Here is a 24,651-nt window from a genome sequence, read left to right as displayed (position 1 = left end):
TCCCGGGTGGCCGCCAGGGGGCGCGGGGAGCCGCGTCCCGGGCGCCGTGGGTGTGGCCTCGGGCGTGTGTCCACCGCCCCGCGAGGGCGAGTCCCCGGTGTGAGCGCGCACACGGGTCCGGCGGGAGCACCGCCCCCCTGACCCCCCGGAGCCCGCGTGTCCCCGGAGGGCCGCGTCCGGAGCTGCGCGCCCGGGGGCCGGGGCAGGCCGTGCCCGAGCTCGCGCGCTCAGCACCCCACGCCCAGGGCCCGGTTCCCAGGCCCCCGCGGCGGGCGGCGGAGGGAGGGGTGTCCCGGAGGGAGGGCCCCGGAGTAACTTTTCTACGGAAAGTATGTCGCCCTGGCCCCCAGCCCAGACTGAGTCATCAGGCTCCGCAGCGTTGAGTCACGGCCTCCACCCTCGCCCCGGAGAGCTCGGAGGGGACCCCTCGCCAGTCCTGCCCGCCCTCCTCCCCCGGGGTGGGGAGCCGGGCGATCCCCCCCACTGCCCGTCCCCAGACAGCCGACTCCCGCGTGGAGAGAAGCCTTGGCTTTATTGCTGTGGGGCCGCCGTCCCCTCCCAGGCACCGGGTGGGGGGTGGTGAGCGTGGGAATCCCAGCCAGCGCCCCGGAGGGGGCATCGTCCAGCTATTTTTATCTCCCCCGTCTTTTCCATGGGGTCCCCACCAGCGTCAAGCACTAATATGGGGTGATGGCAGGAAAGGGGGTGTGTGAGGTCCCTACAGGGAAGAGGGGGGGGGGCTGTAGCACCAAGAGCCTGTCCCCCCAAGACATCCCTGAAAAGGGGACTAGAGTTAAGCCCTGGGGTCTTTTCTATTTGGTAGGGGCGCCCCTTAAATATGACCTGATGGTGGGCAGCGAGGCTGGGCCCCAGGGGTCTCAAGTTCGGACCACCAGCTGCGTGGGGGGGGGGACCTGGGGGAGAGGAGCCAGGCTGGGTTTTCAACCCAGGGCAGGTGGGCGGAGGACATAAATGCCCCACAGTCTGGGGGAGCAAAGATCAGGGGGCTTTGGGTCCCCTGAACATGCTTATTAAAGTAGGGTGTGACGAGCTCAGGGAGGGGCTAAGAGGGGTCCCTGTGAGGAAGTAGGAGGTTGTGTCTCCCCTGGGAGTCCCCAGTGGTCCTAAGGCCTGAGGACATGGGGGGCAGGGGGCGGGGGGGTCCTTTCCTGGATGGGCAAGAGGAAGAGGGGCAGGGGGCCTGTCTATTAGTCATTTTATGGGGCGAGGCGAGGGGTCCTGCCCAAAAGGCGGGGCGGGCCTGGTCAGGGCTGGTGTGTGTGTGTGTGAGCGACAGGTCGTGCTCTCTCCTGAGAATGTCAGCTCCAGGAAGGCACGTGTCTGCGTCTCTGCTGGGATCCCCAGTGCCTAGAACGAGCCCCAAACCCAGAACATAGTAGGTGCTCAATAAATACTTGCAAGAATGATGCCGGGATGGATGCCTGTGTGTTAGTGTGGGTGTGGTGTGCCTCAACGTACGTGTGGGTGGAGGTGTGAAGGGCGAGCAGAGAAGTCTTGCCCCTCCCCTGGTCCCCTCTGTCTGGCGGTGGGGGGGTAGAGAGACCCCCATCCTTTCGGCTGGGAAGGCGGCAGGCAGGGTGCATGTGGCCAGGGTAGGGATGTGCGTGCAGCTGACCAAAGCCGGGGAGCCACAGCAGGGCCGGCGGGAGGGAGGACCCTCGGGCAGCGCCGGCTCACTCTGCGGAGCCCTTGTGGCGCCGCTTGGAGGGCGGCACGAGGCGCCGGGGCAGGTTGGTGGGCAGCCCGTGGCCCTCGAGCTTGGCCTCGATGAGGTGGCTGGCCAGGGCGAACTCCTCGTCGTCCAGCATGCCATCCCGGTCGACGTCGCTCAGCTTCCAGATGCGCCCCAGCACCGAGTTGGGGAGCTTGGTGCCCACCATCCAGGTCTTGGCCTTGGTGCCGCTCAGCTTGCCGTCGGCGGGCGCCAGGTTGTAGAAGATCTCGTCGTACTTGGACTTGTCCTTGGTCACCACCCACTCGGCCTCGTCGTCCGAGCCCTCCTCGCCGTTCTCCAGGGCCTCGTCGGGCCCCCGCTCCACGAACGGGCCCATGTGGGTGCCCTCGAAGGCGCCGCCCTGCACGCCCACCTCGGTGCTCTCCAGCTCCTCCTGCCGCAGCAGAGGCATCAGCTTGGCGATGTCGTGCGTCAGCAGCTCGTCCAGAGTCTCCAGCAGCTTCGGCTTCAAGGAGTGGAACTTGGTGAAGTCGTGAGCCATCAGCAGCTCCTGTGGGGGAGGGGAGAGGGGCGCCGGGAGTCAGGGGCACTGTCTCAAGGCCCCCAGCCCCTTGGTGGCACGGGGACGCTGGAGCAACCCGGGCAGCAGCTCTTGGCCCAGCGGTGCAGACACGTTTGGATATCCGCCTGGTGCCCACCACTCAGAAGGGACCGGGGAACAGGGTCCGGGCGGCCGCCCCCGTGCAGGGCGGGCCCTGGGATCACTGGACAGTAGGGGGCTCGGGGGACCTCCGGTGACTCAGGCAGCCGCCTGGCAGCTGGCGGAGGAAGATTTCAACATTTTGACATCAGCTCCAGAGCACTCAAGAGTCGGCTCTCGGCCCTGCCTGCCCCCTTGGCACACCAGCTGCCCGGCCAGCACCCCACCATGATGCAAGTTAAAGAATGCAATTCCTGCCCGAGCCAGCTTGGCTCAGTGGATTGAGCGTCAGCCCGCGGACTGAAGGGGTCCCAGGTTCGATTCTGGCCAAGGGCACATGCCTGGGTTGCGGCTCAATCCCCAGTGGGGGGTGTGCAGGAGGCAGCCGATCAATGATTCTCTCTCATCATTGATGTTTCTATCTCTCTCTCCTTCTCTCTTCCTCTCTGAAATCAATGAAGAAATATATTTTTTTTAAAAAGAAAAAAGAATGCAATTCCTGCCGCTCTGTTAGCTCTGTTACCCACAGCACGGGAAGGCTCGCTGCCAGTGCGGGAGTTCGCTTCGGGATCTTTAAGAGACCCTGGGGACTCCCAACCCCCAAGAAGTCTTCTTTTGCTGGAGCAGCTGCGGGGCTGGGTTTGAGGCCACCCTGCTTCTCACTGAGGCAGCTCCAAGTCCCCGACACAGAGTCACGACAAACACTGACCCATGACAACGGCAACACAGTAACTCCCAAAGCCGAGGCGCAGAGACCCACTGATCGCGACCATGAAGAGATGAGGTGTGCCTGGCCAGCGTGGCTCAGTGCTTGAGTGTCAACCTATGAACCAGGAGGTTCGATTCCCGGTCAGGGCACATGCCCGGGCTGCAGGCTTGATCCCCAGTGGGGGGCGTGCAGGAGGCAGCTGATCAATGATTCTCTCTCATCATTGATGTTTCTATCTCACTCTCCCTCTCCCTCTGAAATCAATAAAAAAATATATTTTCCCCCAAAAAAGTGATGGGTGTGTGATGATGAAGCGGGGGCAGGACTCCAAGGCGGGGCTGCGGGGCGCCCACCCAGCACTGCCACCTGGGGGCTGTGTGTCCTCGGGTAAGGGACTGTACCTCTCTGGGCCTCAGTTTCCACCTTTGTAAAACAGGTGGGTAACAAGCACTGCCCTCCTTTGTGGGGGCGAGGCGAAAAAGGCTAAGTTAATTCATCTGGATAAAAATGCCAACGTCACATTAACGGTGCAGCCCCAGCCGGTGGCTCGGTTGGAGTGTCGTCCATGCACCAAAAAAGGCTGCGTTTTAAAATAAAATAAAATAAAATAAATGCCCTAGCAGGTTTGGCTCAGTGGATAGAGCATCGGCCTGCGGACTGAAGGGTCCCAGGTTCGATTCCGGCCAAGGGCACATGCCCGGGTTGCGGGCTTGATCCCCAGTGGGGGGTGTGCAGGAGGCAGTCAATCAATGGTTCTCTCCTATCATTGATGTTTCTCTCTTTCCTTCTCCCTTCCTCTCTGAAATCAATAAAGAAATATATATATATATTTTTTAAAAGGTTGCGGTTCGGTCCCCAGTTGGGGCACATATGGGAGGCCGCCGATCGATGTTTCTGACATCAGTGTTCTCTCTATCTCAAATCAATAAACATATCCTCGGGTGAGGAGTGAAATAAAAAACACTGTAACAATATTAGCAGCTGCTGTTTAGCCCAGCACTTCACAGTTGGCAAGCTCTGGAGATATTTTTGATTGTCACTGCGGGGGGTGGGGAGGGTGTGTGGCTACTGCTGGTGAGTGGAGACCAGGATGCCACTAACTATCCTGTGACAGAGTTCTCTGGCCCCGGATGTCAGCAGTGCTGAGGCTGAAAGGCCTTGAGCTGAGGGTTTGAAAGCATCAGTACCCGGTGCTCCGGCAGCAGGGAGACACGGCCGTCAGGATGCCCGTTTTCCAGTGGGACAAACTGAGGCTCAGGAAACGAAGCCACGTGCCCACGTTCACGGAGCTGGTCAGCGGCCAAGGCAAACGCACGCTCCCAGGATTCCTCCGCCTTGGGCTGGAGACATCTCAGACCCAAGGGTCACAGGCCGGGTCAGCCCTCAGAGCAGGCTCAGCCTGGGCAAGGCTCCAACCTGGACCCGGTCTCCACGTTGACTCGGTCACTCCTGACCTGCCCACCTCCTCTCCATCTACCCGGACCCACGGCTTTCCCAGCACCAGGTAGCCCCAGGCCTGGGGATGTGCGGAGCCGCTCACGCGTCCCCCAAGGTCAGCACCGGAATCCCTGAATGTTACGCGCGTTCCTGGCCACGTGGAGGGAAGACTCCACTTCCCAGCTTCCCTTGCGGTTGGCCAAGGCCATGACCCAGTTCTGACCAACTGGATGTCAGCACGAGTTACAAGCGCAACGTCAGTAGACTCGCCCTGTTCAGTACAGTAACCACATGTGATTCTTTAAACGTAAATGAGTTAAAATTAAATAAAACCTAAAATGTCAGTTCTAAGGTGGCTAGTGGTTGCCATTTTGGAGGTGGCAGCAGAAAGCACTTTCATGCCCTGACCGGTTTGGCTCAGTGGATACAGCGTCCGCCTGCAGACTCAAGGGTCCCAAGTTCAATTCCGGTCAAAGGCATGTACCTTGGTTGCAGGCACATACCCAGTGGGGAGTGTGCAGGAGGCGGCTGATTGATGTTTCTAACTCTCTACCCTCTCCCCTCCTCTCTGTAAAAAATTAATAAAATATATTTTTTTAAAAAAGAAAGCACTTCCATCATCGTAGAACGTACATGGGACAGCACTGTTTTATAAAGAGAGAGCCTGCCCCATTAGCTTCCCCTCCCCTCCCCTCCCCTCCCCTCCCCTCCCCACTCCTTGCTGGCTGGAATGCAGACGCAAGGGCTGGAGTCTCCACAGCCCTTTTGTGCCATGAGGGGTTCTTGGGCCCGGAGGCCAGGCATGGAGGGGAACTAAGACAGGGCTTGGGTCCCTGGCTCTGTGAAGCATACACCAGCCCTAAATCATCCTCCAGGACTTTTATTTACGAAGGAGAGAAATAAACGTCTATCCTAATGAAGCCATAATTATTGGGGATTTTTTTCTTCACTCCCTTTTCCCACCTCATCAAACCATGCTCCCATGGAACCATGTGCAGGAGGTGCTTCCAGAACCTGCCATGCAGCCTCCGGTTTTCCAGACCCCATCCCGGAGCCCACAGAATCCTGCCCCCCCCCTCCCCCAGCCTCCCTGGGGCGGCCGCCCACCTGCATCTTCTGGCAGTCGGGGAAGTCGCCGGGCGAGATGTGGTGCTCCAGCTGAATCTTGGCGAAGATGACGGGCAGCTTCAGGATCAGCTGCTTCTTCTTGTTGTCTTTCCCGAACACGGAGGGCATCTCCTTCTTCAGGTAGCTGATGATGTACGCATGCACCTACGGGGGAGAGTGCCGCCTGAGCCCACCTCAGCCACCCGGCGGCTCACCGCGTGTGCCCAGGCCGGCGGGGCTCAGTGGGATGGGTGTCCGCCCCTGTGCCGGAAGGTGGCCGGTTCGATTTCCCATCAAGATGCATGCCTGGTGCCCTGACTGGTTTGGCTCAGTGGATAGAGCGTCGGCCTGCGGACTGAAGGGTCCCAGGTTCGATTCTGGTCAAGGGCATGTACCTTGGTTGCGGGCACATCCCCAGTGGGGAGTGTGCAGGAGGCAGCTGATTGATGTTTCTCTCTCATCAATGTTTCTAACTATCCCTCTCCCTTCCTCTCTGTAAAAAATCAATAAAATTTATTTAAAAAAAAAAATGCATGCCTGGGTTTCGGTCTAGATCCCTGGGCAGCCAATCGATGTTTCTCTCTCTCCCTCCCCCTCCCCCTCTCCCTCTCCCTCTCCCTCTCCCTCTCCCTCTCCCTCTCCCTCTCCCTCTCCTTCTCTGTCTCCCTCTCTCTCTCCCTTCCTCTCTCTCTAAAAATCTTTTCATTTAAAGGTTCCCAGGCCTCCTGCTTGGAGTTGCTGATACACTAGGTGCAGGGCAGGGCCTGAGACCTCTGCATTTCAAACTGTTCCCGGGAGCTGCTGCACCATTGCCGTCACAGGCAGAAGGGCCCCCCCTCTCTGGGGGGCAACCTGGGCCCCTCCCAGGCTGACGCACCCTCAGCACCGTCCACTCCCAGACCCACACACAGCCCAGCCTCTCCCGGCCCCTCCGGCCCGGGGCTGAGGCCGGTCAGCATTCCTGGGGACGCTCTGTCTCAGGGCGCCCTCTGTGGAATTCGGGCCCAGCCCCCAGAGCTGTGTCCCCCTCAGCTGCGCCCATCTTGGGGAACAAATGGCACCCCCACCTACTCCTCCCCAGCGGAGGCCAGAATTCGGGAAATCAGTCCTGATTTCGATCTTCTTACGGCTCCCCGGCCTCCTCCAACGCTAGGGAGTCCTCTCCTTGCCGCCTGCCGTCACCCTCTCTCTCCTGGGGGGACACACCAGTCACCCCATGGCCTCCCGGCTTCTCTTGTCCCTACAAACCCTTCTCCACGAAGCAGCAGCGGGAAGTTTTGGGGTTTGTTTGTTTGTTTTTAACATACTTTTATTGATTTCAGAGGAAGAGAGAGTGAGAGATAGAAACATCAATGATGAGAGAGAATCATTGATCCGTTGTCTCTTGCACGCCCCCCACTGGGGATCGAGCCTGCACCCTGGGCATGCGCCCTGACTGGGAATTGAACCTGGACCTGGCGATTCATAGGTAGATGCTCAACCACCAGCCACTCGGGCTTGGCTGCTTGTTTATTTTTTTAGGGAACAAACACCAGACCACGAGATGCTGCTCCAAAGGCTCAATTTGCTTTCCATCCAAGTTCAAAGTTCTTAAAGGGCCCTACAGCAGCAATTCTCAAAGTGTGGTCCGGGGAACCCCAGGGGGTCTCGAGACCCTTTAGGGGTTCAGCCAATCAAAAGTGCAGTGGAACCTCGGCGCTCACAGTTAATTCGTCCCAGAAGGCGGTCTGGAAGCCGAGTCGCTCTTCCCATTAGAAAGAATGTACACGGAATTGGTTCCAGACCCCAAATGAGTCCCTGTCTTAACCTTTCTTATCCACAGTACATGTCTAACGTCCTGGCTAATTGATAAATTAGCACTTCGAAAACGAAAAGGACATGGAATGTAAATGAGCATTTAACAGAAAGGAAAGGAAATGTACAGTAAAAAGGGAAAATCTAATAATAAGCAGCAACAAGAGCCAAAAAACCCCAGGAAAATATTCACAATACAACGTCCTGGCTGGTGGTCGCGCGTTCTCTCGCTGGTTTGTCGCCTGGGAGACCTGACTGATCACACAGGTGCCGGCATGTAAGGGGCGCTGGGGTGAGAAGCAAGCTGTTCAGAGGGGAGGCCTCAGAGAGCGGAGCCGAGGCGAGACTGTGTTTGAATAATAATAATAAGACGCTTTTTTTTTTTTTTACTTTTCATTTCCTCCCGAGTGGACGGTGGAGGTTTTTTTTAAGGCTACAAGATAGGGGAAGCCAGACAGCAAAGAGATTTGCAAAAATGTAGGACAGGTGCCCTGGCCGGTTTGGCTCAGTGGATAGAGCATTAGCCTGTGGACTGAAGGGTCCCCGGTTCGATTCCGGGCAAGGGCACAGTTGTGGGCTTGGTCCCCAGTGGTGGGGCACGCAGGAGGCAGCCGATTGATGATTCTCTCTCATCATTGATGTCTCTCACTTTCTCTTTCTCTCTCCTTCCCTCTCCCTTTCCCTTCTGAAATCAATAAAAATATTTTTTAAAAATGTAGTACAGGCACCCTGTCCTCCCTGACTTTTTTTGTTTCGAAAATAGTTAATTTTCATGCAACATGTTACTTAGGTTGACTGATGTGTGTTGTTACTTTAAATGATCATATAATATTAATTATTGATATTTATTAATATAAATTAAACATGATCAATAACCTACTGGCAACATTTCTAATAAATGACTACTTAATAATTCTGGAACCATTCGTTACTGGTTCCTTAATATCACGTGATAAACATTAAACATTGTCTCCGTTCTGAATTCTAACACGATCAGCACAGACACAGTCCATGTGAGACAACTTCTCTGGGGTGCTCAGTCATTTCTAAGAGTGTGATGGGGTCCTGAGGATGGAAGGCTCCAGAAGCACTGCTCTCCCTGACTCGGCTCCTGCTGCCTCACCCAACAGTATCTCCCCCTGGTCGCTGCTCCAGCTTCCTCGCCTGCCTTCCTGGCTTTACCAGATGCCGCTCGTCCCCCACCCCAGGGCCTTTGCACATGCCACTCTCTGCCTGGGAATCGGCCTGGGCTCCCGCAGCTTCCTTTGGCGTCACCCCTCACACAGGCCATCCTCTGGGAGCAGGTGCCCCCCCCCCCACCGCCCCATCCAGTTATTTTCTGTCTCCGCCTTTATCGTTTTGTTCACACTTATCACAATTCGTTACTACGTTACTGCTCGGTTGGTTTGTTTGTTCTGTCCCTTCCCATCAGACTGGGAGCCCCGGGCGGGCCGGGGCCTGGCCCGGGCCTCTGTCCTCCGCGCTGGCACAGCATGCACACAAACACTCGAGAAATATTTGGAGCCCCAGACAATGCGCGGGGGGGACCTCTGAGCCGCAGGCTCGTACGTTATCAAAAAGCAAACAGGGAGGGCAGAACAGTGAGCACACTGCATCCCATTTTAAATAGGAAGCTAAAGAATGACATGTATGTGCTCACATGAAAACAATGCATCTAGGAAAAGGCGCAGAAACCAATCCTGGGGCGGGCGGAGCCCCGAGAGCTGGGGGCAGGGGCGGGAGGGAGCGTGTTTGACAAACGTGAATGCTTTACCATGAGCTGGTCTCAACCGTTGGCTTAAAAACACTTATTAAATGAATCATACGTTTAGAATGCTAACAATTCTGGTGAGTCTGGCTGGTTCTGCACCCTCACCCCCCCCCCCGCCCCCCCCGTGTCCTCCGGCCACCCTGGGCTCCTGTTCAAGCAGGTTCCTTGCTCAGGGCCTTTGGGCTTGCTGTCCCCTCTGCCTGGTATGGTCCCCCCAGATCTCCACTCAGCTCCCCTTCCCCTCCTTCAGGCTCCGGCTCAAATATCACCTCCTCCGGGAGCCCTTCCCTAACGCCCCTTAAACAGTCCCTCACCCGTCTCTCTTCCCTCTGCCTCATTTTTCTTCAAAATCCTTATTGCATGCGATATTACAGATTCATTTCATATCCACTTCCTCATTAAAAGTAATTCTAGCCCTGGCCGGTTTGGCTCTGTGGATAGAGCATCAGCCTGCGGACTCAAGGGTCCCAGGTTCGATTCCGGTCAAGGGCATGTACCTTGGTTGCAGGCACATCCCCAGTAGGAGGTGTGCAGGAGGCAGCTGATCGATGTTTTTTTTGTTTGTTTGTTTTTTAATGTATTTTATTGATTTTTTACAGAGAGGAAGGGAGAGGAATAGAGAGTTAGAAACATCGATGAGAGAGAAACATCGATCAGCTGCCTCCTGCACACTCCCTATGGGGAATTGAGCCCGCAGCCCTGGCATGTGCCCTTGACCGGAATCGAACCTGGGACCTTTCACTCCACAGGCCAACGCTCTATCCACTGAGCCAAACCGGTTTCGGTTGATCAATGTTTCTAACTCTATATCCCTCTCCCTTCCTCTCTGTAAAAAAAAATCAATAAAATATATATATTTAAAGAGTAATTCTAATCTAATCTAATCTGGCTTGCCCCCAGCTGTGTCTCCGGGGCCGAGACCAGCGCAGGGCAGTTCAGTAGCGGGCAGCACCTGTTCCTTAAGTGCGTGTCCCTGGGCGGCTCAGAGCAGCGCAGTCTGAAGGTTCCGGGCCTCTCCAGACTCAGACCCTCCCAAGACCTTGGCCTCAGTGTCACAGCGCAGCTCCCCCCTCGGCGGAAGGGCAGAGCCGAGGACTCATCCGCACCCTACCCCGAAGAGGGGGGGCTGCCAAAAAGAGTCCAGAAGGGCTTTGTGCCCTTGGGGGAGAACTTTTTTTTAAAATCCGCACCCGAGGATATTTTCCCATTGATTTTTAGAGAGAGGGAAAGACAGAGAGAAACATCGATGTGAGAGAAACACATTGATTGGTTGCCTCCTGCACGCACCCCACCAGGGCCCTAACGGGGGAGGAGCCTGCAACCAAGGTATGTCCCCTTGACCGGAATCAAACCCGGGACCCTTCGGTCCACAGGCCAATGCTCTATCCACTGAGCTACACTGGCTAGGATGAAAGCATTTTATTTGATTTGATTGATTTGAGAGAGAGAGAGGAAGGCAGAGAGAGAGATCGGTTTGCTGTTTAGAGAGAGATGGATTCATGCATGCATTGGCTGATGCTTGTCTGTGTCCTGACCGGAGATGGCACCCGCACCCTCGGTGTACCAGGAGGAAGCTCTCGCTGACGGAGCTACCCGGCAGGCGCCAGCATGTTTGATGATGGGACTGACTGCGCAGAACCACACGCGGGGCGTGAGCAGGTGACATGGGGCAGGGGCGGGGCCTGGTCACCGGGACCCTGGGCCTGGACCAGCACTGGGGAGCCACGGATGGATGGATCCGCAGCAGGGAGGGGAAGGAGGTGTCCGCAGGTGAGAGGGGCCAATCAGGGCAGGGGTGTGGCTCGGTGTGGGCGTGGCCTGTGGAGCGGGGCCAATGGAGCGAGGGGGCGGGGCCCAGGGGCGGCTCCTGGGGGACCCAGCAGCCGGGAGGTGGTGGGACGCTGATGGCTTTTCCAGAGAGGAAGCGGGGGAAGGTGCCAGGAAGAGATAAGGTGGGAGGGCGGGGCGGGCCGGGGCGCGGGTCCCGGACTCCGGGGTTTGTCCCGGTTTCCGGAGCCGCCTCCTGTCCGGCGGGGCTCCAGGTGTCCGGCCCGACCCTGTCCCTCGGTCCCGCGGCCTGGGCTCCAGCTCTTGCCGCTCTGCCTCCCTGAAGGGGCCTGGGGGCTGGGAGCCCCAGGGAGACTGAGACTGGGAGGAAGACAGAGAAGGAGGGAGCAGATGATGGTAGATGAGATAGATGATAGATAGATAGATAGATAGATAGATAGGTAGATAGATAGATGATAGATAATGATGATGAAGATAGATAGGTAGATAGATAGATAGATAGATAGATAGATAGGATGAGGGAGGAAGAGGAGAGAGACCGAAGGAGGGAAAAATAATAAGAAAGAGAGGGGGAGCCCGGCCAGCGTGGCTCAGTGGTTGAGTGTCAATCTATGAACCAGGAGGTCAGGGTTCGATTCCGGGCAGGGGCACATGCCCAGGTTGCCGGCTCGATCCCCACTGTGGGGTGTGCAGGAGGCAGCCAATCGATTATTCTCTCTCATCACTGATGCTTCTATCTCCCTCTCCCTCTCCCTTCCTCTCTGAAATCAATAAAAAGTATGAATAAATAAAAAGAAAGAGAGGAGGAAAGAGGGGAAGAGAATGAATGAGAGGCGCAGGGAGAGAAAGGGAGAAAGAGTGAGGGAAGGAGAGAGGAAGAGAAAGACCAAGAGAGAGGCTGAGGAAGAGGTAGAAATAAGGATATAGAGAGAGACGGGGAGTCCAGAGCCTGGGCAGAGCAGGGAAGAAAGGTGGGTCCTGAGGCTCCAGTCCACACCGCGCCCTCCCTCCCAAAGAGGATTCCTGGGGTGGGGGTGGGGGTTCTGACTCACCCCCTCCGAGCTGCTCCTTAAACCTCTGGCTCCTTCACCTCCCGGGCCTCCCGGCTTGCCCAGCTTCCTGCCCCACCTCCATCCTGGCAGCCGCCCCCACGAATGTTCCATTTGGCCTCCAAAATCGCCCTGAAACCAGTACTCCCCCCCCCCCCCCCCCCCGCCAATAGCCCCGTCCTGATCCAGGCTCCTCCCAGCTCCTCGGCACCCAGCCCCCTCCCTGGTCTGTGCCCGGGTCTCACCGCCCGGAATCCACCCTGCCGAAGGCAGCTAGTCTGACCCTGTCCCTCCCTTACACTGCACCCTCCGTGGCTCCCCAGGGTCTTGGGACAAAGCACACATTCCTGGCCAAGCCCTGGGCGCTCTGACTCCCACGCCTGCCAGCCTCAGAGTCAGTACCGCCTGCATCGGGTTCAACGGACATTTTCCCTCGTCCCCAAGCTTGCCATGTTCTCATCTCCAGCCCAGGTGCTCGCCGCTCCCACTGCCTAGAACCCCTTCCCTGCCTGGTCCTCATCCTCCAGTTTGCAGCCCCCTCCTCCAAGAAGCCTTCCAGGGTTCCCCCGGGCTCCCCAGTCCCAGCCCTGACCATGCTGGGTCTTCACGGTCTGGGGATGGGACTGTCCCGTACCACCCGGCACAGGGCCAGGCACAGAAGAGATTTTGTTAAATGCGTTTGTTCAGCGTCATTCGTTCAATACACTGAGTGGCCAGATTATGATGATCTCTGAACGCATAATAATCTGACCATTCAGTGTATATCCTATATAATAAAAGGCTAACATGCAAATTGTCCCCTCGACCAGGAGTTCGACCAGCAGGCAGGCCGACCAACTGCCCATGTCCCCTCCCCCTGGCCAGGCTGGCCGGACCCCACCCATGCACGAATTCATGCACTGGGCCTCTAATATCTATATCTATATCTATATCTATATCTATATCTATATCTATATCTATATCTATATCTATATCTATATCTATATCTATCTAAATCTATATTTATATGCACTGAGTGGCCAGATTATTATGAGTTCAGAGATCATAATAATCTGGCCACTCATTGTAACTGTTTACTGAGCACCAGCTCTGTTCCAGGCGCTTGGGGTGCAGCAGGGAACCAGTTCGGAGAAAGATCCCTGCTTCTGTGGTGCTTAAATGTGAGCAGCGGAGACAGCAGTAAACACCAAAACCCACTGAATGGGTAACTTAGGACCAGGTAGTATGACCCTATGAAGAAAACTGCAAGAGGAATAAAGCAGGACTTGCAAGGGGGAGTAGGGGGAGAGGGATGAGGGGGCGTTATTTTCATAAAAAAGGAGGCCAGGCAGGGAAGCCTCCTTGAGAGGTGACGCTTGAGTAAAGACGAGATGGAGGTAGGTGACAAGTGAGCCAGGTGTACCAGGTGGGAGAGGGGTGAGTGAGGGGAGGTCTCCAGGAAGAGGAAACAGCAAGTGCAAAGGCCCTGAGGTAGTGCTGAGGAGGCCAGTGTGACATGCAATGAATGATGGGAAGGAAGAGGAAACAGCATGTGCAAAGGCCCTGAGGTAGGGCTGGGGAGGCCAGTGTGACATGCAATGAATGATGGGAAGGAAGAGGAAACAGCATGTGCAAAGGCCCTGAGGTAGGGTTGGGGAGGCCAGTGCGACATGCAATGAATAACGAAGGGAGTGGACGATGACAGAGGAAAAGCAGGTGGCGGGTGGGAGGGATCGCTGTGGACCACAGGGAGGGCTTGGTTTTTGCTGAGACAGGAGTCCTGGGCGGGACACGGTACCATCTGACTGGCTGCAGGTGATAAATGAAGGGCTAACAGGACAGAGAAGAGACAGGGAGACATGGAAAGAGACAGAGACAGGAGCGCAATGGTAGAGGAACAGTTCTCCACGCAATCCTGCTCCCGCCAGCTCCCGCCGGTCCCCTGTGCGCCAGAAGGCCCCGCTTGGGGAACGCTCTTGGACCGGACAGCTCACTGCTCAGAGCTGATCAGTTGGCGACTAGCAGCCAAGAGGAGGGTCAGAGGAAAGCCTGGAGCCGCCCCAGCCCGCCGCCCCCTGCCCGGCCCCAGGCCTGCTCACCCGCACCAGCTGGGCCCTCTTCACCATGCCCCCCAGGCCTGCTCACCGCACCCGCCGGGCCCTCTTCACCATGCCCCCCAGGCCTGCTCACCCGCACCGGCCGGGCCCTCTTCACCATGCCCCCCAGGCCTGCTCACCCGCACCGGCCGGGCCCTCTTCACCATGCCCCCCAGGCCTGCTCACCCGCACCGGCCGGGCCCTCTTCACCATGCCCCCCAGGCCTGCTCACCCGCACCGGCCGGGCCCTCTTCACCATGCCCCCCAGGCCTGCTCACCCGCACCGGCCGGGCCCTCTTCACCATGCCCCCCAGGCCTGCTCACCGCACCGGCCGGGCCCTCTTCACCATGCCCCCCAGGCCTGCTCACCCGCACCGGCCGGGCCCTCTTCACCATGCCCCCCCAGGCCTGCTCACCCGCACCAGCCGGGCCCTCTTCACCATGTCGTTGAGCTTGCGCAGCGCGGCGTGGCGCGGCAGGCCCTGGATGTCCCGGAACAGGTCCTGCTCCTCCAGCTCGAAGAGGCGCCGGTTGTCGGGCACGAGGAGCGGCTGGGACCAGAAGGAGCCGATGTAGACGCGCAGCACCTCGGGCGTGCCCACCACCTTGCCCAGCGCCCACATGAGCGCCCCGTACACGCGCATCAGCTGCTGCGTCTCCACCATGTCGGCCTTGTTGAGCACCACGCGGATCTTGTCCTCGTGGCCGCGCAGCGCGCCGATGGCCTCGGAGAACTCGTCGGAGATCTCCAGCTTGTGCGCATCGAACAGCAGGATGATGAGGTCCACGCGCTCGGCGAACCAGCGCAGCACCGCCGGGAAGTCATAGCCTGGGGGGCGGGGCGGGGGGCAAAGGTCAGCCCCCCTCCAGCCATCGGAGGCGTCCATCCCTTTGGGTTGACTATCAGAACCGCTGTCTATGTGAAATAGCCAAGGACCTCAGAGCACCCCACTGCCCCGGCTTCGCGCAGCCCCATCACTCTGGCCCCAGTCCCTCAAGCCATCTAGCTACAGGGGCAATAAGCCCTTCCCTTTTTCTTTCATTCATTCATTCATTCATTCATTCATTCCTGCCTCATTCATTCATTCAGCAGATGCCAGTGGTATGCCTTGGTTCGGGTGTACAGGTTGTTAAAATACTGCAGTGTTGCCCTGGCTGGTTTGGCTCAGTGGATAGAACATCCGCCTGCGGACTGAAGGATCCCGGGTTCGATTCCGGTCAAGGGCACATGCCCAGGTTGTGGGCTCCATCCCCAGTGCGGGGCGTGCAGGAGGCAGTCGATCAATGATTCTCTCTCCTCATTGATGTTTCTATCTCTCTCCCTTCCTCTCTGAAATCAATAAAAACAACAACAACAAACAAACCCCCACAACAGCGCTGAGTGCATGGGGATGAGTCATTCACCCTGCTCTGTGCGGGGACACGGCTTGCTCAGGCAGCCCAGTCCCGCCCTTACCGGGCTCACGGTCCACTGGGACACAGACCTGTCCCCACAGTGGTCAGGCCGGGGTGGGGGAGCCCCGAGGGGATGCCTGAGCCCGCCTGGGGAGTCCGGGAGGGCCCCTCAGAGGAGGGGCTGCGGAGTGGCCCCCTGGGGGACGGGGCGCTAACTGGCAGAACAGGGAGCCACAGCTGATTCCCTGAGGCCACTTCATGCTCCGCTCCATAACTCACTGAACGTCCAAACACCCCAGGAAGACCCACACGTTTATGCCCCCCTCTTTCCAGAGGAGAACATGGAGGCACAGAGAGCTGAAGGGATTTCCTCAAACACACCGGAGAGGAGGCCGCAGAGCGGGAGTCTCCCCGGGCCTCCACGCCCAGCCTCCCGAGGAGGAAGCCGGCTCCTCGCGGCAGCTGGGGCCTGAGGGACGGGTGGGGCACATTGTGTGGGGGGAGGAAGGGCCGGGTCACCAGAGGGACGGCAGCTGGGGCCCCCTCCCTCCCGTTTCTACACAAACACACACACAGCCCGGATTTGGAAAGTGTGGCTCATGCCGGAGGGAAGGCGGGAGGGAGATTGAGTCAGCGTGGGAACGGGAGACGTGGCAGAGACAGGCCGGGCGCCTGCGCACTCACCCAGGAAAAACAGTCACATTGACACTCCCGTAGCACCTACTGTGTGCCACACACTGCTTTCAGTGCTCTGCACAGTGTTTTTAAAAAACATATTTTTATTGATTGTAGAGAGAGAGGAAGGGAAGAGGGAGGGAGACAGAAACACTGATGTGAGAGAGAAACATTGATCAGTTGCCTCCGGTATGCACCCCAACTGGGGATCAACCCCGAAACCCGGGTATGTGCCCTGACCAGAGAATCCAACCTGCACGCGCTCAACCAACTGAGCCGCGCCGGCCAGCACTCTGCACGTTCTGACATTTAATTTTAACCCTCAGTGCACCTATGAGGCTGATACTATTATTATTCCCATTTTACAGATGAGGAAACTGAGGCACGGGGAGGTTAAGTAGCTTGCCCAAGGTCCCACAGTTCTTAAAAATAGCAGAGTCCAGATTTGAACCCGGCCAGAGCGCTCCATTGCGCTACAATCACACACACACATTCACAGATACTACACACACGGGCAGCCACGCACTCCGCCAATGCTCACACGCGTGTGCTCACACGCAGGCGCCCACCCAGCACACACCGGCCACACGCTACAAGTTGCAGACGCCCAGACACACTCTTGCCCACAACCTGGGACCTACACAGCTATCCGAGGTCACACCGTCACGCCCGCGATGCACACACAGCCCCGCAACCCCCCAGACGCAAAGGCGCCCGCACGGACACAAACACACAGTCCCACAGAGGCACAGCCCTCACGCACTCTCACTTGCACACCCAAGCTCACACTGTGCACAGAGAACTATCACACACAGTCCCCACAGCCCCCTACAGTTCTCCGAGGCACAGTGTCAGCCAGGCACAGGCACAGACTCCCAGGGGCGCGCGCACTCTACCCCCTGCCAGGGAAGGAGACCCTGCTCTCTCCCCTGCCGTCCCCCCCCCACACACACAAGGCCTTTGGGCCCCCTGGCACCCCTGCTCTGGTTGCAGACCCGCTAGGTTCCGTTCTCCCAGGGACCCCGCCCCCTGCCTCCCCCCGGGGCTGGCGGCGCGCCCTCCGATCGCTCCCGCAGCTGCCCCTGCCTTCTCCCCGGGGACGCGCGCCCGCTGGGCCGCCGCCAGGGACGCCGTAACCCTCCGCGCCCTCGCCCCGCCCCGCGCCCAGCCTCCCGGTCCCCTCTGGCCCACACTGCTGCCTCCTTTGCCCCAATTCCTGGCCTCCGGGGCTCGGGGCGGGGGACGGGAACGCTGGGCGGGGGTGCGGGGCACAGATGCGGAACGCTCCGGGCAGCGGTGGGGCGGGCTCTGGAGGCCCCGCTGGAATTCGCCCCCCGCCGCTCCCCCTGCACAGCTGTTTATAAATTCCAGGCCACCCTTGGCCCCGGCCCAGGCTCCCTCCCAGCCCCTTCCCAGCCCCATCGGCGGCCCAGGCCAGCCCGGAGCTCCAGCGCCCACGGCCTCCCGGCCGGCTCGGCCTCCCCTCTGGGCCTCGGCCTGCCTCCCTGCCTCGCTCTCTGAACCCCTCTCTGTCTCTGACGTTGTGTATCTCTCCCTGCCTCTCTCTCTTGATCTCTCCCTCTCAGTCCTTCGGGCCCAGACGTGCAGCTGCGGCCTGTTCACACGTGTTCACCCACCACCTCCCCCACCGGCAACGTGTGCCAACGCGGGAGACTCACAGCCTCTCTCCACCAGCTCCCTTCCATTCCGGGCAGCTGGCACAGGGCAAGTCCTAGCAGGGACCCGGCCCTCCTCCCTCGGACCTGGGAGTCCCCGTAGTCAGCGCCCTCCTCCCTCAGACCCAGGGGTTCAGGCCCCCAGCCCCTCCTCCCTCGGACCCAGGGGTCCAGGCCCCCAGCCCCTCCTCCCTCGGACCCAGGGGTCCAGGCCCCCAGCCCCTCCTCCCTCGGACCCAGGGGTCCAGGCCCCCAGCCCCTCCTCCCTCAGACCCAGGGGTCCAGGCCCCCAGCCCCTCCTCCCTCAGACCCAGGGGTCCAGGCCCCCAGCCCCTCCTCCCTCGGACCCAGGGGTCCAGGCCCCCAGCCCCTCCTCCCTCAGACCCGGGGTCCAGCTTCACTCACCGCGGCTCACTCTCTGTTTGGCACCCGACAGGATGCCTGGGGTGTCGATGATACTAATGCTCTCCAGGACCTGGTTGGGGAGGTGGGCGCACATGAACCTGGGGTGGAAGGAAGGGCAGGGGTCAGTGCAGGGAGGGACAGGAGGAGAGGATACAAAAGAGGGGAAGCCAGGGTTGCACCGAGCTTAAATCAGGTCCAGGGAAGGGAAGACCTAAAGCGAAAAGGGAGATGGGACAGAGAATAAAAACTCTAAATAAATCAGAGGTGACATTTACTGAGCACGTACTTTGTGCCGGGGGCTGTTCTCAGCACTTTCATGATTGTGATTCATTTAGTCCCCAAACAATCCTGTGGTGGGGGGCCTCCGGTTATCCCCATTTGCCAGATGAGGGTCGGGGAGGCACAGAGAGGTCAAGTCCCTTGCCCAAGGTAGCCCAGCAGGGCAGGCTGGCTCCCCTGGTGAAGAGCAGAGACCGGACTGGGAACGTCCAGGAAGCGAGCAAGGCATTGGGGCTGAAAAGGGGAGAAACACGGGCGGGGAAGGGACAGAAAGGGGGGGCCCGGGGCCGGGGGAGGAGCCCCCTCCGGCGCACACCTGTTGAGGAAGGTGTTTCCGAAGGGGTTGAGTTTGCGGAAGGGCTTCTCGGGGTCCACGATGAGGGCGTTGCCCGGCACGGTGCCCTCGGTCTCGCCGTGCATGACGGCCACGAAGCAGTCGGTGGTGGGCTCGGGCCCCACGCGGGAGCCGGGCACCTCCTGCTCCAGCAGGTACTGGATGAAGCTGGTCTTGCCCGTGCTGTACTGGCCGGCCACCAGCACCATGGGCTTGCTGTCGAAGTCGGCGTCCTCCAGGGCGGGCGAGTGGAAGTCGCCAAAGCGGTAGTGCTCCTCGAGCGGCAGCAGCTTGGTGCGGTACAGCTCCTTGAGCGCCGAGGTCACCGTGCAGATGGCCTCGGGCCGCTGCCCCCGCGCCCCGCCGCGCTTCAACCAGCTGAACATGGTGGCGGCACACTCCCCACGGGGCGCTACCCGCTGGGCTCGCCGGCTGAGGGAGACGCGCAGGGGGAGAGCTGCCTGCGGGAGAAGGAGAGGGGGTGGATGGAGGACTGCCTGGTGGAGGAGGGGAAGGAAGGAGCTGAGCGGCGGACCGGGAAGAGGAGGAGGGTGGGATGGGCAGAGGGAGGAGCAGCGAGCACGGAGGATGCATGGCGGGAGGTGATGGCTGGAGGAGAAGGAAGGTGACTGTCCCATCCTAACGGCGGAATGACGGAGAAGGGGGGCTGGTGCGGGAGACCAAGGAAGGGACAAGGGAAGGGTGCCGAGGCCGCCCAGAAGAAATATATTCCTTCGCCCTTTTCTTCTCCCTTCTCCCCTCCCATCACCTCGCACATCGACCCTGAAATCCCTCCATGTGTCAGGAATGGTGGACCCAGAAACCGGCCAGAGACCACACACCTCCCCCTCCCCAGCCCCACTCAGAGCTCCCATGAGGAGTGATGCCGGGGAAATGCCAGGCAGTGGACGTGTGGGCCCCAGAAGGGGACGTGACAAACCGGCCACACATCCGAAAGCTCTGGCTGGGCTGATATTTTTTAAAATATATTTTATTGATTTTTTACAGAGAGGAAGGGAGAGGGATAGAGAGCCAGAAACATCGATGAGAGAGAAACATCGATCAGCCGCCTCCTGCACACTCCCACCTGGGGATGTGCCCGCAACCAAGGCACATGCCCTTGACCGGAATCGAACCTGGGACCCTTCAGTCTGCAGGCCGACGCTCTATCCACGGAGCCAAACCAGTCAGGGCTGGGTTGATTGTTGAGCTGCTCCCTGCAGAGTGGGCCTGACAAGGGCATCGAGGCAGAGAGGATGGTGTGTGAAGAGGCCTGAAGCTGTGACAGGCATGAACCGGGTGGCTGGCTGGACACAGGGGCCCGGAGGGGTGAGAGGTAAAGCTGAGCCATTGCCCAGGTGTGCCCAGGTCGGAGGGGCCTTGGGCGTTCAGAAGAGTAACTCAACATGTATGATCACTGCATGCCAGACGCTGCTCTACTCTCATCTTCCCAACACCTTGGTCAGGTAGGGCTGTTATTATCCTCACTTTTCCGACCAGGAAATGGAGGCTTAGAACGGTAGCAGTAACTTGCCGAATAAGCTAGAAAGTGCTCAAGCTGGGGCTCCAGGCAACCTGACCTCAGAGCCTGCACTCTCATCACAGGTCTAAAACATTAGGAAGAGAAATAATTACCAACCCAGCGGCAACGAGCACCCCTGCCCCCAGACTGTGTTCTCTACACGCCCCTCCAGCCCCTCGCTCTCTGTAGGATCTGTAGTGATGCCCCTTCTTTCCTTCCCGATCTCAGTCATTTGTGTCCTCGCTTCCTCCCAGCTCCTTGATCAGTCTGAGTAGATGCTTATAATTTTACTGATCTTTTCACACAGCCAGCTTTTCGTCATATTGGAGACTCTAAATATCATTTCCCACCGGAAGAAGCCAGGGCTCCTTAGAGACACGGCTGATCCTGGGGCCGCAGCAGGGCAAGAAGCGAGCCTAAATCAGATGGTGGGGAGGTGCTCAGAGACGGACGGGGCATGTCCCGGGGACACAGGCCCCAGCCTGAAGGGACTCCCCCTGGCTAAAGATTGGACAGTTTGAGCATCAAAAATAATTGCAAATCAGCCGGGGGCCGGCGTGGCTCCGTTGATTGAGCATCATCCCAGGCACCGCGAGGTTGCCAATTCGAATCCCGGTCAAGCTTGATCCCCAGTGGGGTGTGTGCAGGAGGCAACCAATCGATGTTTCTCTCTCATCGACGTTTCTCTCTCCCCCTCCCTCTCCCTTCTTCTCTCTGAGAAGCAACACACATTTTAAAAATAATCGCAAATCAAATATGTTTAAGAGTCCATAAAGTCATAACGATTTTTTTTTTAAGGAGGAGTCCGGGAGGAGAGGTAAAGAAGAGGCAGGAGCTGGGACCGGGCTGTCGGCCGAAGGAGGGGGCTGGGTTGGTGCCCTAGGGAGGGTGGGGCCCGGGGTACGTGGCTGGAAGGGTGCTGGGGCGGCTGGAAGGGCGATGGAGTTGGTGAGGTGGGAGAGGAACTTTTGTGTGGGAGGAGGACCAGGTAGGACCAAGAAGGATGAGGGCGGCGGAGGGAGACCCAGAGCCGGGACCTCCCCGTTGAGAGGACGGGGAGGGGAACTGAGAGCGACTGGTGGAGACGGGGAGCGGTGGGGGGACTGGGCAAGACTGGGAGGGACGCAAGAGTGGGGGGCAGTGTTACAGACCGGAGGGGCTGGGGCGTGGAGGGGGCCGGTTTCAGGGGGGCCTGGGGCCGCGGGAGACCGTGCACTCTGCGGGCGGGGACTGAGGGTCTTGGGGGAGCAGGGGCTCCTCGGGAGCCAGGGCGGGCTCGGGGCTGGGTGTCGCGGGGGCTGGGAGGTGACCGCCGCGGTCGGGGGCCACTCACCGAGGGGCGCGCAGGCGGCTGGGCTGGGCGGGGGTCCCGCGGGGATCGGAGGCGCCCGCGGAGCGGCCTGTGCTCGCGGTCCCGTCCGGAGCCGTCTGAGCCGGGTGGGGCCTGCAGCCCGGAGCAGGGAAGGGAGGGGCGGGGGGGGCGGGACGAGGCGCCCCCCCTCCCCAAACCCGGCGCCCGGCCTCTGGCGCCCCCTGGTGGGGAGCGGGAGGACGCCTTCGCGAGGTGGGTAGGAGCTGGGGTTTTTTTTTCATTCCCCGTTCAAATTCGGGTTCAAACTCTACCTCCACCGCCGGCTCTGGGCCCCTCCCTGATCCCAGCCCAACTTTTAGAAACATGTATTTTTACTGATTTCAGAGCGGAAGGGAGAGGGAGAGAGAGACATCAATGATGAGAGAGAATCATGGATCGGCTGCCTCCTGCACGCCCCCCACCGGATGGTGGCCTCCTGGTTCATAGGTCCACACGCAACCACTGAGCCACACCGGCTGGGCTCTGCCGCCTTCCTAACACGGGAATGAGAAGAACAATCACAACAGCAGCGACAATAACGGCGATTAAAAGGCTTGAGCGACCCTGGCCGGTGTGGCTCAGTGGATAGAGCGTCGGCCTGCGGACTCAGGGTCTCAGGTTCGATTCCGGTCAAGGGCATGTACCTTGGTTGCAGGCACATCCCCAGTAAGGGGTATGCAGGAGGCAGCTGAATGATGTTTCTCTCTCATCGATGTTTCTAACTCTCTATCACTTTCCCTTCCCCTTCCTCTCTGTAAAGTATCAATAAAATATATTTTAAAAATAAATAAATAAAAATAAAATAAATAAATAAAGAGCCTTCAGTGAGTTCAGGAAACTCCTCTGCTCACTCCTCTCCCTGGCTCCTCACACTCATAGCCAAAGCCCAAACGGTGGCCCACACGGTCCCACAAAACCCGCCATGTCTCTGCCCGCACCTCCCGCCGCCCTGTCCCTCTCGCTCACTCCCCGCCAGTCACTCTGGCCTCCTGGCTGTTCCTCCAGCACAGCAGCAGCCCTCCGACCACAGGGCCTTTGCACGTGCTGCTCCCTCCACCTGGAAGGAATGGCTGCTCCCGCCGCTCCTTCAGGCCTCTGCTCAGATGCCAGCCCCACAGAGAAGCCCTCCCTCATCTCTCTACTTCCTGCCGCGCCGCCATCTGGCCCCCGTGGCTGCTGTTTCTCTCCAGGCCACCACTCTGCCTGTTCCGCCTTCCTCCCCTTAAGCGGACTGTCTCCCCACAACAGCAGGAGCCCGGAGGGCAGGGATTCCCACCCGGGGGGGGGGGGGGGGGGCTCACTGCTGTGTCCCAGCCTAGCCCAGGGCCGGGCCCCGGAGGGAGGGGCTCGGTAAGGATTTGTTGAGTGACTCCCTCACGTTCACGGGGCGCTTCCCATGGGCAAGCGCCGCTCTGAGCTCTGACTTCTCAGAATATCCCCGAGAAGTAGGGATGATTATCCCCATTTTACAGGTGAGGCAACTGAGTCCGGGAGAAGTGGACTCCGAACACCCAGAGCGACGGTTCAGGGCTGAGCCCCTGCCTGGTCCAAGGCAGGTGTGTAGAAAACATCGCTCTCCTAATGCAGGTCCCCAGCTCGGTTTTCTCCCAGCGGGGGGCTCAGAGCGCACCGGGCCCCAGTCAAAGCCCCGCCCCGCTGCCTGCTTGCTGGGCCACCGCAGGGCGGGGCCTGCCTCCCTGGGCCCAGTTCCTCCTCTGTCTCCCCTCACAGGACCTCTTCCCTGGCGGCCCTGCCTTCCCCACCCCGCCCCAGTCCCCACCTCCTGTTCCTTCTTAGCTCTTACCAACATGGGCCAGAATGTGTCTGTTACTTATTTTACTTCTTTTCTCTTTTAAAAAATATATTTTATTGATTTTTTTACAGAGAGGAAGGGAGAGGGATAGTTAGGAACATCGATGAGAGAGAAATATCCATCAGCTGCCTCCTGCATGCCCCCTATTGGAGATCAAGCCTGCAACCAAGGTGCATGCCCTTGACTGGAATCTAACCCGAAAACCTCCTTCAGTCCGCTGAGCCAAACTGGTTAGGGCTTACTTCTTTTCTAAAATGGATTTTTATTTTTAATGTTATTTGTTGTTGTTGTTAATCCTCACCTGTGGATATTTCTCCATTGATTTTTAGAGAGAGTGGAAGGGCGAGGGAGAGACACAGAGAGAGAAACATCGATTGGTTGCCTTTTGTACATGCCCAGACCAGGGCCGGGGATCAAGCCTGCAACTAAGGTACATGCCCTTGACCAGACACTTCAGTCTGAAGGCTAACGCTCTATCCACTGAGCCACACCGGCTAGGGCTATGTTACTTATTTTTAATCTCCCCCACCCCAACCCACAAGAAAGTCATCTCTCCGAGGGCAGGGATTTGGGTCTGTTGTGTTCACTCTTGTTGCACCAGCGCCTAGAACAGTGCCTGGCACACAGCAGGCTCTCAGGAGATACCTAATTGGCTAAATGCAGCAATGGCCATATGTGTAAATAAGTGGAAGTTAGCAGTAACTAACAATATTACCACTAAGAGGCAGGCCCTATTCCTTTCTCTTAGTTTTATTATTGACTAGAGGCCCGGTGCACAAAATTCGTGCATGGGGGGGGGTCCCCTCAGCCCAGCCTGTACCCTCTCCAATCTGGAACCCCTTGGGGGATGTCCGACTGCCCGTTTAGGCCCGATCCCCTAAACAGGCAGTCAGACATCCCTCTCACAATCCTGGACCACTGGCTCCTAATCGCTCACCTGCCTGCCTGGTTGCCCCTACCTGCCCCCCCCCCCCCTTGCTGGCCTGATGGTTCCTAACTGTCCCCCCTGCCGGCCTGGTCACCCCACACAGCCTGCTGTTCAGTCGTTTGGTCGTCCCTCACTAACACCCCTGCC

General features: G+C 58.8%; 1 protein-coding gene across 1 annotated transcript; it reads right to left on the bottom strand.

The window, feature by feature from the left end:
- Positions 1-513: 513 nt before the first annotated feature.
- EHD2 (EH domain containing 2) lies at positions 514-21,875 on the bottom strand. Its single transcript, XM_079800771.1, has 6 exons — positions 21,746-21,875; positions 18,873-19,351; positions 18,278-18,375; positions 14,543-14,955; positions 5,650-5,814; positions 514-2,246 (listed from the first exon to the last, which is right to left on the bottom strand). Exons 2-6 carry the CDS (start codon positions 19,274-19,276, stop codon positions 1,695-1,697), a joined length of 1,632 nt encoding a protein of 543 aa, XP_079656897.1. The 5' UTR covers positions 19,277-19,351; positions 21,746-21,875; the 3' UTR covers positions 514-1,694.
- Between the last annotated feature and the right edge of the window lie 2,776 nt (positions 21,876-24,651).

This window comes from Cnephaeus nilssonii (assembly GCF_951640355.1).
Source record: "Cnephaeus nilssonii genome assembly, chromosome: 20".
In the NCBI taxonomy this organism is placed as follows: Eukaryota; Metazoa; Chordata; class Mammalia; order Chiroptera; family Vespertilionidae; genus Cnephaeus; species Cnephaeus nilssonii.
The sequence above is the reverse complement of the archived record's forward strand: the minus strand, read 5'-3'. Positions and strand labels throughout refer to the sequence as shown.